Below are 13662 nucleotides of genomic sequence, written 5' to 3' on the forward strand. Positions count from 1 at the left end.
AAAGGAGACATGGTTAATAAGTTTTATTTCAAGTGAAGTTTTTACATAGATAAATGTCCAATTCTTGTTGACTTAGTTGACATGTTGCCAGCTCTACATTTTATCTAATTTGTCAAGCCAGGTCTTGGCTGGATACAAAAATGATGACTGTTTGAGGGGGGGTTTGTTGGTTTATTTATTTATAATTTTTTTTAAAACCCAGGTATTCATAAAAACAATCTGTAAGTTAAAGGAGAAAATACATGGCACAGGTATTATAAAATGCAGAACAGTAAGCATGACAAACTTTAATGAACTGTTAGTTTAAAGGTATGTTGCACTCATTTATTGGTAAAATTATGGTATGTCTAGGATTATTATAAAATATTTTTAATCAGCCGGTTTCAGTATGTGTTAATATGTTTGGAAATAAATTCTTCAAAGAATGCAGCACTGAAATTTGTAGGGTTGATAGTTCACTTACCTTGTTACAATTTGGCATCTAGATACAAGGTGCCTTTGATTCCATAGCTTCAGCAGATAAGCAATGTGTCAATTGATTTCAGGGACCACCATTTTAGTGCAGTCTAGTTGCAGATTTCAATCATTCAAACTTTTCTTTAAGTAATAGAGACCAACAAATAGTTTCTGAATAGGAAGGAGTTGGATCTACTGGGAGATAAGAATGACTTCTCATGTTCATAATTTCAAGACAGTTTGCAGTTTGTGGGGAGTAGACAGGTTTGTTGAATGATGCAGATATGATAATTGAAAAGAAACCTCCTGAAAATTCCCATGGAAGTCTGAATCTCAAGTTCCACTTACTTATTAAACTCACTGTTAGGCATCGGTTGCATGGAACGCTTCTGAAGGTTTGGAACTTCGTTAGTTTGCAGTAGACCCATGGTGTTATACAGAAACCTAAGCTTCAGTTTTTGAAAAGTCCATCAGGGTAAGAATTATTTAAGTATTTTTTTCGGCTCATTGAACTGGCGTTTTCTGATAACTGTGTTTTTCTCTTAACAGCTTTCAGCTAGCTCTACCTTAGCAGAAAGCTTCACATTCTTGGATTTTGATAATCCAGGAACTGTGCCAGACCTATTTGTTCATTAGTTGGCTGCTAGACTTTCTCCCAGATGCTGGTAAGATGTATGGTGCTGCCTAATGGTAAAGCAATGTTGTGACCTATTCATCGTTACAGATTTGCTGCAGACTTCACTTTTTATGATGATTTAGTGATCGTCTGACTAGACCTTCATGTAGAAAAGATGCCTTTGTCTGGCAAACCTAAACATTTTAAGTGAAATAGCCAAACTTTTCAGTCCTCACGCATATTAAAGTTATGCTTAAGAAACAAACACATGCTTCAGGCACATGGTCTTTTGAAAGTGACAGTTCCCAAGTTTTAGTTTTGGGCATTAGTCTTCTTCTGTTGTCAAACAGTTAAATTGATACCAAATGAGGAAGTCATGAGCATTTTTCCAAGCTGGATGTGATCTTCTTTTACCATGACTTACTCCCTCTGATTCTTCTTCTCTAAGGACACAAACTATGAACTGGCCCAAACTATCACCAGCACTGTTCTAAGTAACAGTTCACATCTAAATAACTTTTTGATGTAGCGTCTTGAAAAAAGAAAGGCAGTAGGATAAGCTTCAGTGTTTGAAGAATACTGATACTCACACCAATTCCATCTCTAAATGTCCCTGTGTGACATCTGTGTGTACATCACTCTTCAAAGAAAGAAGACTTTCTAGAGAGAACAGAAACTAAGTTCTAGTTACTGTTGCTTAAAAGCATCTTTCCCCCTATACACAGAGCAGCACTGTCACTTCTGAAGTGGTTTCCTTACACCTTTTAAATTATAAATAGCACAACTTTCTCAGTGTCTTGATACTACATTAGAAATTAATTCTAATTTTAATTTTGACAGTGTTTGTTTACAGTAAGAGGTGTCATGTGGGCTCTTCTGTTTACAAGTCTGTAAGGACACTTACTTACTGGTGTAGAACATTACTTTGTAGTGTGGAGATGCTTCATTTTTTATTGAACCTTATTTTTCTTACTGTGATTTATAAGTACTTGAAAAATGGACCTGAACTCAGAATTGATGCTAATCTCAGTCTTAACCCACAAACCTTTTTCTCTTCCCCACCCCCCACCCCCCCCACCCCCCGTGTTGGCCACTCTTTTCTTCAAAAGTTTTGAGCAACTGGATGGGGGAGGCAGGACGTTTCCTCTTTTTGTTTTGCCTCTGAGGTGTGGGCAATGTCAGTCTTCCTAGCACTGGAATATCACTCCTGTTTTTGTATTCTGCTTGATGCTTAAAACTGCTTAATATTATAGCTAGTCCTTTTGATCTATATATTTTTTGAAACTATTTCATCACTGTCTGCATTCCCTCAAGCACAGGGTAGAGAGTTGAAAACAAGGATTTTTATCTGAAGTGAAAAGTAACCAGTTAGAACTGAAGCTGTTCTGTAGTCTCATTTCATTTTTGGTCACCCTGTCTCTTCTTTGTGGCAGAAGCAGTGTCTTCAACTACATTAATTCTTGCAGTCAAGATTTGCAGAGGACAAATATCTTTTTAAGTTATGGTTTGGAATTTGTATTGGAGTCTAAATAGAGGATTTCCTCCCTTTGACATTGGAATCTCTGGTATGTTGGTTCCTGTTTGCTCAGGGATCTGAATCAATACGGTAAAGAAAATGAGTGTATTAAGTAAAATGTTTAGAACTTTGTATTACAAGAATACTGGGGTTTTTTAGTGTTACAAGCAAAAAGTGGATTCAAGCTAGACAACATATTCAACAGAAACCCCCTCCCTACCCCCACTCCCCTATGTAAAATCCAGCCTAAATTACGTCGAAGAATTCTGCAAGAAAAATGAGCAGTTTTTTACCTGAGAATCTGGCCAGCATTGTATCAAGTAATGTGTTTTACTGAATACATATTCTGTAGTGACATCAAAACCAGGAAAATACAACACTTGAATAAATTTTTTTTAATCTTTGTTTCTGTTGGCATGATGCCCTATATCTTGAGTATTCTGCCCAGCAAGTTAGTGGGTTTTTTTCTTACCGCTTGTATAAATGGCAAAAAGGTGATTGTTTGAGTGTTTGATTGTTGTTTGGGTTTGGGTTTGTGGGTTGGGTTTGTTTTAAACTTAGTGCTTCAGTGGTTTCATAACCTGGTTAATCCTTTCCCAATTGTTATAGCAGATTAAAAACAAAACAACAGAAAAACAATGAAATCCCTGCTACTTTGAGAATTATGTCAATATAGAAAGAAGACTAAGATTATGAATCCATCTATTGCTGTCAGTATGTGGGTCAGGGGACAGAGAGGACAGCTGCTGACCTGTGGAAGAAATGGCGAGGCAAAAGAAACAGATGGAGATGTTAACATCTAATTTAAGTTACTCTGTTAAATGCTCTACCCTTATAAAAATGAAAAAAACTGTTGTCTTTAAAGAATATCTCCTTTACTAAGCTGTAAGGGAGTTGCTGCTTGTATCCTTAATGGTAGGATAAAGCTAACTAGGTGTAATGAAGAAAAAGATTGAGATAACTATGTAATACTTCTCAAAATTTTAAATTAGTGCTATGTAAAACTGCTAAAATGTTTTCTAAATTGAGTGGTCTGATGCATCAAAGGAACTTGGTGGTGTCTGAGTAATAAACAGAGATATTCTTAAGGGGTTTGAGTTTCTGATGCAATTAATTTTTTTCCTGTCATTTGGAAGCTGGAGACCACTTGTTTATTTGGAGACCAAAAACCCACAAAACTTACAAGCAGATAACCATCTTTTTCAGCAGAACCAGTGACCTTCTGCAGTGTCAAATATGGTGGAATGCAGCATGCAAGCAGCACCTGTAAAATGGGGGTATATACTTCAGAAGGCTGTAAGTTTATGTGATTAGAAACTAAAAGATGACTGAACATGAGCGCAAAGTCCCTTTCTTATGAAAGGGATAACTTGTAAAAAAAGGCAGATGACTTCTTTGCCTTTACTGATTTCTCGTCTTGCACCTGTATTTTAAAATAAATATTGAAACACTGTTGAGAGTGAGTTTGAATAGAAGCAGTTTTCCTTTCAGAGAAACTGAGAGACTTGGTGCTCTGTCTGCCTGGGTTACTTGTTTACAAAAATTAATAAAAGCAGTTCTAATGCTTGACAGAACTAATGAAGCTGAATTTTGTCTGTGGTATGATTGTTTAAATCCAAGATAGCTGACTTAGTAATGCAAACCACAAAACTTCCTTCAGATACACTTCTGTACTGAGCCAAATTAAATAATGCAGTTGTGAAACTATGTAGAATGGGGAGAAGTAGAAGTAAATTTGTCATTTATATAAAACGTTTCTTCAAATTACACTTATTTTTCAAAGGGATCACTTTTTAGTTGAGTGAAAGGGGTCAAAGTTGTAAGGGGGGGAAATGTCTTTTAAGTCATTGCTCTGGTAAGGAAGAACCAAGCTTTTTGGTGTCTTAACGCTTATATATTTTCACATATGAAGGGAAATTCTTACTTCTCATGTTAACTTCAGTTATGTCAGTGAATTATAGCTCCAGACTTGTGTTGTACCTCGCCATGAAGTTACTACCACTTAAATAAAAGTATATGGGGCAAGGGAGGTTAGCAGTTAAGGAGGTCAGCCTGTTGGTTAGGGCAGTAAACTGGGGTGTGCAGGAGTTGTTTTTTGGTCCTTACTTGCCCATAGTTTCTTTCCAATGTGGTCTTAGTTTCTGAGGCTCCTCATACAACCAACTTACGTAATAGTCCCCATTGATTAAGAAATACCACCTCAAAATGTGAATATATGAAAACTAGATGACAGTGTTCCTGTGGTCAAAGGAAAATGCAGAAGCAGCAACTGAAATTTTCATTGTAATAGAGTCTCTTTAACAACTAGATAAAGTAACACTAACTACTATTATAGAACACTAAAAAATAAAAAAGGAAGTTTCACTTTAATGCTGTGTCTGGCAGTGCTGTGCCCAATCTCATTAAATGTAATCCTATTCTTTGGATTTTCCTAATTACATTTTAAAGACCATTTGTTAAATTTTACAATCCTCTAAGAATTGAAATCAGTAATTCTGAACCTACTTTCACATTAGTTTTGATTTAAAAAGCGGCATTAATGGGCTAAACTCCACACTGCTTAGAACATGCAGGTTTTTTCTACTGTAACTTTTCATTCCATTTACTCTGCTTAGAATATTGAATAAACTCCAAAATGAGGAGACATAAATCTTCCTTGCTGATGCATGTTACTTAAGAGCCTTCTTTTAAATAGGAGGAGGGGCAAGGCCTGATTTTACTTAAGCTAAATAACAAGTGATTTGGACTTCAGTAAACCAACCTGAACTACCGTAATTCAGATGTGATTCTTGGTATAGTAAGCCACAAAGTGGAGGGAAGATTCCGACCTATGATTCTGCTGTGGTGCCTCCAGAGGCTTGTATGGCTTTAAGCTAAAAGTCTCGTTTCATTGTAGTAAAAATATACACGCTTGTCTTGTCCTTCAAAGTGGTGTGTAGCAGTCTTACCCTATGCTTAACTGAGGGTATGCTGGAGAAGAAGGGAAAAAGCAGAACTTAATTTGCATGCACCTGGTATTTTCCAAATTCCTTAAGACATACTTATGAGGGAATATGAAGCCTTCTAATGGGTAACCTTTCAGCATTAAGATGAAAAATAGAGCAGTAAATATGAATCGGATGAGTGGTATTGTTAAGCATCTCCCTCTTCAATTTAAATTTTGTCTGTCTATATAAGTAACATTCATCTACCATTTCTGGTATGCATCCAGAGATATGAATAAAACACTCTTTATGGCTTGGAAAAACATCAAACCAAAAAGTGAATTTATTAAAGTTTGCACTGAAAGCTTTTTATCAGTTCCTCTGCTCATACTTCCCTACAGTGGAAAAAGCTGCAGCAGACCTGTGGAGGGGGAGCAAGTACAAGTGAAGGGTTTTTCTAGGTGGATTATTGTGAGGTCATTGGTGTGATAACAATTTGAATTATAGGGTTTTCCTTCACCAACAAAAAAAAACCCCACACACAAAACAAAAACCCAAAAAACAAACTCAGTGGCTGCAGCATGACAGCTAGTTACATGGATCCCCAGTTACCCTGTTACAAGTGACTAGACAAGTATCTGTATATGCCCCTGCATCAATTGTATTTATACTTTTCCTAAGTTTTATAAGGCCCCTCACTGAGATTTAGTAGTATTGTGTTCTAGCACTGAGTAGAGCAAAGAAAAAGTTGGGGTTTGTTGTTTTTTTTTTTACTAAAAAGGATCAAATTTTAGTGAAATGTCTCAAATGCAGTGACTTTTAACAACTAAAAAAGCCTTGTAGCTAAAGCTGTAGAATCAGATTACTTCTGAAACAGAAACATGTAAATAGAAGTGGAAAAAAGACTACTTGTGAAGGAATGAAGAGTCAAAGGTGGATGGAAATATGTCTGCTTTTATGGAACTGTTTTTCAAAAGAAGATACAAATACTGGAGTTAGTATGGTCATAAACAGGACTAGGGGAATAAAGTAATTAGTATGATGTAGCATACACCAAACCTATCAAAAACATTCTAATATAGCCTGTACATATACTACTGTTCTTTTTCCCAACTGTACTGTAATTACCTCTATTATCCTCAGACCTGCCAAGTGGTGCATTTGAAAGCACTACTCAAATGTCAGCTTGCATTTATTGCATCATATTTATTCTTCTTTGGTTTTCTCCTAACACATGGTCTGAGTCATTTGAACAGACTTATTGAAAGCATATATGCAGTCTCCGTTGTGATCACCTAGAATATGTGGGGAGGGAAGGATGAGGAGAGGTGCAGTTTGAGCAGGTCTTGAATTGGGATCGCTGTGAGGCTGAAATAACTTTTGTCTCAGACATTATGGACATACAACTTTTCAAAAAACAATAGCTAATGTATAGCTAAACCTGTTTGACTTCAATTTGTATTGTAAAATTGTTCAATTACTATGTTTGCTCAAAGTTAACCTAGGCCAACCTTCTATTAAAAGTTCTAGGTCTGCACCTTGTGATTTTTCTTTAGGCTTGGTGCAACGTGGAATATTTCCACACTGACAGGTGCAGCTTAGCTATTTACAAGTTTCTGGATGGAAGAGGCTCTCATCACACATACCCATGCTACAACTATTTTTCATCTACTTTATAGCAGTATGTAGTCATGCAGTGAGGAAGAATCCTCCTGTCTTTCCTGAATACTTCTGTAAGCCTGTATAAGGTGCACAATCTGGGAAGCTTCCATGGAATGTATCCATTTAATCTTTATTCTGCTTTATTCGTAACAAATAATTTTACAGCCTGTACTGTTCATATGTGGCAACATACACTTCCTAATGTACATAGGCTTTTAAGATGTGACAGACACTAAATAGTTTACAGTGATAAAACATTATGGAAAACAAATCATTAAGTTCTATGAACACTTGAACAGTAGTTTCTCCTGAAGAAGACTTTATTTAAAAGTTGTGAAGGCAGTCTGAAGAATTACTTTTGTTTTAATAGTCCTGTTTTAATACTCTCTTAAATCTGAGTGAACTTCTGTAGACAGATAACATGCTGGAGATAATTCACAGAATAACAGTTTGTGGCAATTACTCTTACCTGTATTGTGGTTTGTTTTTTTTTTTACTTTATAAAGAGTCAGTAGGATAACCCACGAAAAACCTTGCTATAGGCCTTTGGCCTATTTAAGACTTCTCTGGTCTAGACAAGACAGCCAGAGGTAGGACTGCTGCACTCCTTTACACCCCACCTCCTGGGTGAGGGGTGTAAGTCAGAGACCGCTAAGCAAAGGGCCATCATTCAGCTACACGGGTTCCTCTGTTCCCTTGGGATCTTAAATTCCATCTAGTGGCTGCTGTGACCACGACCACTGTTAACTGTCAGGTCGCTGATCAGTTCTTCCTTGGTAAGTAGCAGGTCTAGCGGAGTGCCACCTCTATCGAGCTTGTCCACCACCTCAGTCAGGTTTGTCCTGCAAGCACTATAGAAATCTCCTGGGTTGCTTGTGTGACACCATGTTGAATTCTCAGCAGATGTCAGGGTGAATGGTATTTTTCATGAGAGCTAAGGCCTGTGATTGTGCTGCACTTTTTCTTGTTGGAAGGCTTTGTCTACTTACTTTTGTTTGGACAGTCTCTAACAGCTGTTCATCATGATGTTCCCCTGGATCCTGACCCATGGATTTTCATCTGTCCTGTAGCCTGTTCCACGCTCCATTTGTTCAAGTTTTTGCATAAAGTGTAAATGCTGTCCTTGTCTTTCTAGTTTCTCCTTTCTTAAAAGCCAGTATCCATCCACTGCAGTTCTCCAGTTGTGTGAACTGTCTTGCCATACCACGTACTCAACAGTAAAATTATTATGCTCTGCAGTTTGATTCCTGTGATGAATACATTCATACACAGTTACTTCAGATGTGTCCCTGCTTATGCCACTTTTTCAGGGGGACTGCAAGATCCTCACTGTTGAGTTGTCTTGTGCATTTACCCTCTCTGCCATTCTCTTGCTTTCTAGGCTTCAGTCTCAACTTCCTGGCAAAGCTAGTTTGAAGCCCTCCTTATGAGACAAGCCTGTTGGCAATAATGATCTACATTATCAAGTGGGTCTTATCTCTCTCAAGCACTCTTAGTTTCTCAGAGGATCTTAATGCCTTTAAGAGTTGAAGTTCTGCCTGCAGCCATGTTGTTAGATGTTGATCCACAGGATGTGTTTGCTCCTGTTGGAGCCTTTCCCCTGGATCAGCACTTGGGCTCAGGTGTCATTCACTGTTTTCCCTGGACACCTGTAGTTAGCTTTGATCAGCTGAAGATGTCCTTCGGCACTATCATGGTGGCCATGTACATAAGACTAATATTGCAGTGGTCAGATGAGTTGTAAGAGTTTCTCTGCAGCACTTGGACCACAGCCAAGCAGCAGAGCTTTTAAGACAGCCAGTCTGGCTGTTGTGCAGAAACCTTCATCCCACTGGGAATTTGCAATTACTGCCACCCATTGCTTCCTTTTAGTGACGTTAGCTGCGACCCATGAAGCGGGCTTAGCTTCCGGCAGTGCTTGTTCCTTCTCACCTCTTTCCTGGGCTGCATGCTTTTTCAGCACCTGAATAGCTACCAGTGGAAAAACAGAGCCCCTTCCTATTGCTGCAGGTCACAACTTCCAGCTTCACGGGTCCTGGGAGTCCTCATCCTAGCCCTGAGTGAGGAAAGCAATAGATTTGGTAGAGGATGGTCATGGGGTGGGGGGAGAGTTAATGTAGGGAAAAGAACTGTTCACAACTTTGTTCAGGAAAGCAAACTGTGGAAACTTTTAATTACATTAAGAGACTAACATAAATGTCTCCTTATGAAGACTGTTGGAGAAACCTGACTTGGATCACAAAGGGTGTCAGTAATGAAGAAATCTTTTTTACATAAAGATACAAGAAGTAAAACAAGTAACATAAATTTAATAGAGGTAAAGGGATTTTGACAGATTGGGGCATTGCAAATTAATAAACCCAACAATGTTTCTTTTCAGTTTGTAGCTAGAAAGAGTCAGGGCTCAAGAAACAGTAGTTTTGAAGGGTAGTTTGGAATCAAGGAGGCAATTGGCCGCCAAGAGATACAAAAAATTCTGTAAATTTATTTAGAGTGATTTTTTTTTTTTATTATTTATTATTATTGGTACATCACAAGAGGTATAAGCCAAAGTGTATTTCTTACTGGCATCTGTAGGCTCTTCAGGCTCTGAAGAGTTCCAAAACTACTACTACCATTTACTTATGCATACTGTCTCGTGAGGTAAAACAAAGGTTTATTGAAATGCCCGTGTTCAGATGGTTACATTTAATGAAACAATGCCAGCATATATTCATCAGTAGTTTTACTAGAAAGATTTATCATCCTGTTTAGGCTAATTTAAAATTGTATTGATCCCGCTAAAAAGCGGTGGCAGAACTTTGTAGAGAACTGCACAGCGTGGAAGTAGTATGCATCTTTTCTGGGAAAACTTTAGAATACAGATAGAAAAATATTTTCTCTACATCATTAGGTTGTACAACTAATCCTACTTATAAAAGAAAGGACTCATTATCCAAAGGTGAGGAAGTAAAAATGGGGAAGTTCTGAGGACTTGTAAGAGAAACATCACTTTGGATGGGTTGGATGGAACAATGTTTGGTGAACGAGCAGAGGATTGGGTTGGTGTATCCTTTGCTCAGGGAAAAAATCCACAGTGTGCTAACCACCATCTTTTCCATACATCTCGTATTAGCCTGTTTGGAAATTGCAGGGCTGTTTTTTGTGTGCTCATGTTTTTGCATAGGCAGGAGCAGACAGTATAAGTACAAAAGTCAAGGCAGAAACAAGTAACACCCTCCAGACCTGGGGCAGGGGGAAGAAGGTAGGCACCCAAAAAACAAGGAGGTTTGGGGTGCTGACTGGAATGGTAAATTATACCGTTCCTTATACTTCATTATACTAGGGTACATACAATCTAAACCAAAAGTAAATTTAATTTTTTGAAAGTACTATGTTGTGTTGCCTTAGAGAGTGTCACAGCTGATGAGCAAATTTTATGATTCTGAATGATGTTGTTTGAGGTTGGTTAGTTGATATTGGTATCTTTTATGTGATACAAAATAGTCTTGCAAAGTACCACAAAATAGCTTTAATATAGGCAGGTCTCAAGTATGAAGAATAAGAACCTTCAAATGCTGCTTGGAGTTATCCTCTTAGTTGAAAATAAGCTTATTATTTGTAAGGAGAAAAGAAGGGGCACTTGGAAGCTGTTTCTATATTGAACAAAACTACTGTTATGTTGATATAAATTCTCACCATATTTCATCAGTTGCTATACATCTCTTCTGGGTTTTTTTGTTGATGTTTTTGCTCTTCTTCTTTAATCACTTGGTTAGCTCTGTGTCTCTTCTCCCTTATTACACTATGTGATTTTTGCCAAATACCTGAACAGACTAGCTGGTAAATCTGGAAAATAATTGGATTTCTCTAATCCTCAAATTTAAAATGTTTTTGTACAGATATGGAGGATATCAGAAGCAAAATGAGCTTTATTTTTGTATTTGTATAAATATTAGACTATTCAAATTATGTAATTTCAGATGATCATAAATGAGAAGTTTCCAATTTTGAAGTTCCCCCCCCCCCCCCTTTTTTTTTTCCTCTCTTCCCCCTAACCCCTGTTTTATTTCTCAATGCAAAAGAGAGACTAGTTCACTTGTGTAGAGCTGTGAGGCTAATCCTCCCACCTTTAAGATTCTGTGGTAGTTATTTTAAGTCTAATGAGGTTGTTGGGGCATGGCTTAATAGGCTGATTGTGTGCAGATGGCAGTTGCCTTATCTTATATTTATCTTCTAATTCTGTTGAATAGTGCTGTAGTGGAAGGAGTAAATATTTGTGTGATAAATGTAACAGTCCTTGGAATTGCTCTCAGAATTTGAGATTACTTGTTGCCAGTGTTCTCGAATCTCATTTCTTTTAAGAAACTTTTGATTTACTGTTTTAAATGTTTCTTTTGTCTCCAGGTTTTGAAAGTATTTTAGAAGGGCTTTATGGACCAAGGCTACGAAGAGACCTCAGTTTATTTGAAGGTAAATGAGCCAGCTTTTAGTGCAATTACCTTAATTTATTACCTTTTCTTTTAGTTAAAGGTAGTTTAAAGTGTATATTCTAAAAAGGAAATATTCAACTGTTTTTCTTTCTAATCTTTATTTCGTTATGTTCTTGTCAATACTGAGCATAGGCAAAACGCTAAGTAAAATGATACCTAGGTTTTGCTCCTATGCAGGGAAATTTTGGATTAGCTAAGTTTCCTGTGAAGCTCTCATGAGAAAGATTAAGTATTCCAGAAAAGTAAATCTCCTACTTTGTTTTTTGGACAGCTTTTAGAAAGGGAGGACAAGCTGCTCAGCTTCCTATTGGCATTAATTGGGAAAAGGAAGGTAATGAACACTAGTTTGGTCATCTTGTAGTGGTCGAGAAATTTTAAGCTTTTAATATATTTTTTTACATCTTTATGTATAAATTAAGCTTTATTTTTATTTTTTCTGTATCTATAAAAAGTATCTCTATATTTGAGTGTGTGTTTGTACATATAAAAATGTATATTTTTCCTTACCCTTATAAGACGTAGCCTTATTCCAGATGGTTTGGGGTTTGCTGGAAAGCTGTCAATAACACTTGAATCCTTGGTTAAGTATGAAATGATTTGTCCATCTTTAACAGAAGCAGAGAAGCAAGATCCAGCACAAAATTGCTTTGAAGTGTTGAAAGAAGTCTTGTGCCTAATTCATTTTCACGGCTTTAAAAAAAATGTTGTTTCTGTTACCGAACCTTCAAAATGTTCCATTCCGTTTCATTTCTTTACATTATCTGACAGTGTAATTTGTAAAGCTTGTAACTTACATACTGCTAGTACATGAGGCAGAGTGACATATACTGTTAGGTTTGCTTAAATAGGTTTGAAATGATTGTGTTAACTAGGTTATGGTTTTGGTCTCTTCATGTTTTGCAAGTTCTGTGGCCTGTATCATATGCATAAGACCATATTTTCAAGGGGAGGGGGGAGAACTCCAAATAGTACTTTACCAATGTTTTAAGAATGCTTTTTGTGGCTTACAAAGCTAAGCATGCCACTAGTCAGACTTAAAAACATTTAAGAAACATGTAAATTTGGGTTAAAGCTTATTTTCATGTGTAGTACTCCCATCTGCTGTGATAAGTAAGCATATTACTACTCGGGAAAAGAAACAGGGCATTGTTATAATAGTGTACAGTATCTGTGTTTTTTTTCTGGTTGTAATTCCAATGGTTGCTGTGTATTGGGCTTTATGTTGATTAGTGAACAAAGCTTTATTATTCTTTTGCATCAAAAGGTTTACCTATTGAAAGAAAATTCAGGACTTTTTGGTGTTTTTTTTTTCTTTTGTGTAAGAAGGCAGAAGATACTGTGCTAATGACCAGAATATAAGAGTTACAGTTAAAGGAGCCTGCTAGTACACAATAAGGTTTTATATTGCTTCTCTAGAGGTTCTGCATGTATATATTTGAGTGGTCTTACAAGAAAAGTTTTGGCTTATTTGCCTTAAACTGTTGAAGATTTCTTGTAACCTTTTTAAGACCTGCTATTTCCATTGCTTGTAGAGGACCTTTGCTATTTGATGTCCCAGTGACTTTGTCCTGCAAATTAAATTCATGTTTACCTGTAAAGTTTTAAAAACCTGATTTTTTTCCAATTTGTAAGAATATCTGTAAGTAGTGTGGCTGAATTTTTAAACAGTTAAATCCTGTTTCCATGTTTGACACATCTGTAAAATTGATTTTACTTCTGGAACAACTGCAGAAGAGATGATCTGTTAGGTTGGGATGCCCACCTTACCTTACTATTTTTCGTTCATTTTTATAGAAATAGTATCTGTAATTTCAGTAATGCCATTTGAAATATCTGTGTTTTCTAGAATTACAGTAGAGGTAGCCCTTATAGTGTAGGATGCAAGGCTATTTCTAATACAAGGTCTGATCAGCATTATGAAGATTAATTCAGAACTCTTGAGTAAAATTTGTTATAAATATTTCCACTGTCATGATTTGAGTGCCACTTTTCACTTTACAGATATTGAAACTAAGA

At 36.8% G+C, this 13662-nt stretch overlaps 1 protein-coding gene across 11 annotated transcripts in view; it reads left to right on the top strand.

Annotated features, from left to right (window-relative positions):
* LCORL (ligand dependent nuclear receptor corepressor like) overlaps nucleotides 1-13662 on the top strand; it is an 85741-nt gene that overhangs the window by 16792 nt on the left and 55287 nt on the right. For 6 of the 11 annotated variants that reach the window (XM_080371790.1, XM_080371787.1, XM_080371788.1 and 3 more), the window contains exon 2: nucleotides 11561-11626. In XM_080371790.1, the coding sequence (XP_080227916.1) occupies nucleotides 11561-11626 (66 nt within the window). Of the gene's footprint in view, nucleotides 1-11560; nucleotides 11627-11917; nucleotides 11978-13662 lie in introns of all 11 variants that reach the window. The other 5 variants (XM_080371786.1, XM_080371789.1, XM_080371795.1 and 2 more) reach the window with 1 other exon arrangement.

Source organism: Falco punctatus, assembly GCF_963210335.1.
Source record: "Falco punctatus genome assembly, chromosome: 1".
NCBI classification, from domain to species: Eukaryota; Metazoa; Chordata; class Aves; order Falconiformes; family Falconidae; genus Falco; species Falco punctatus.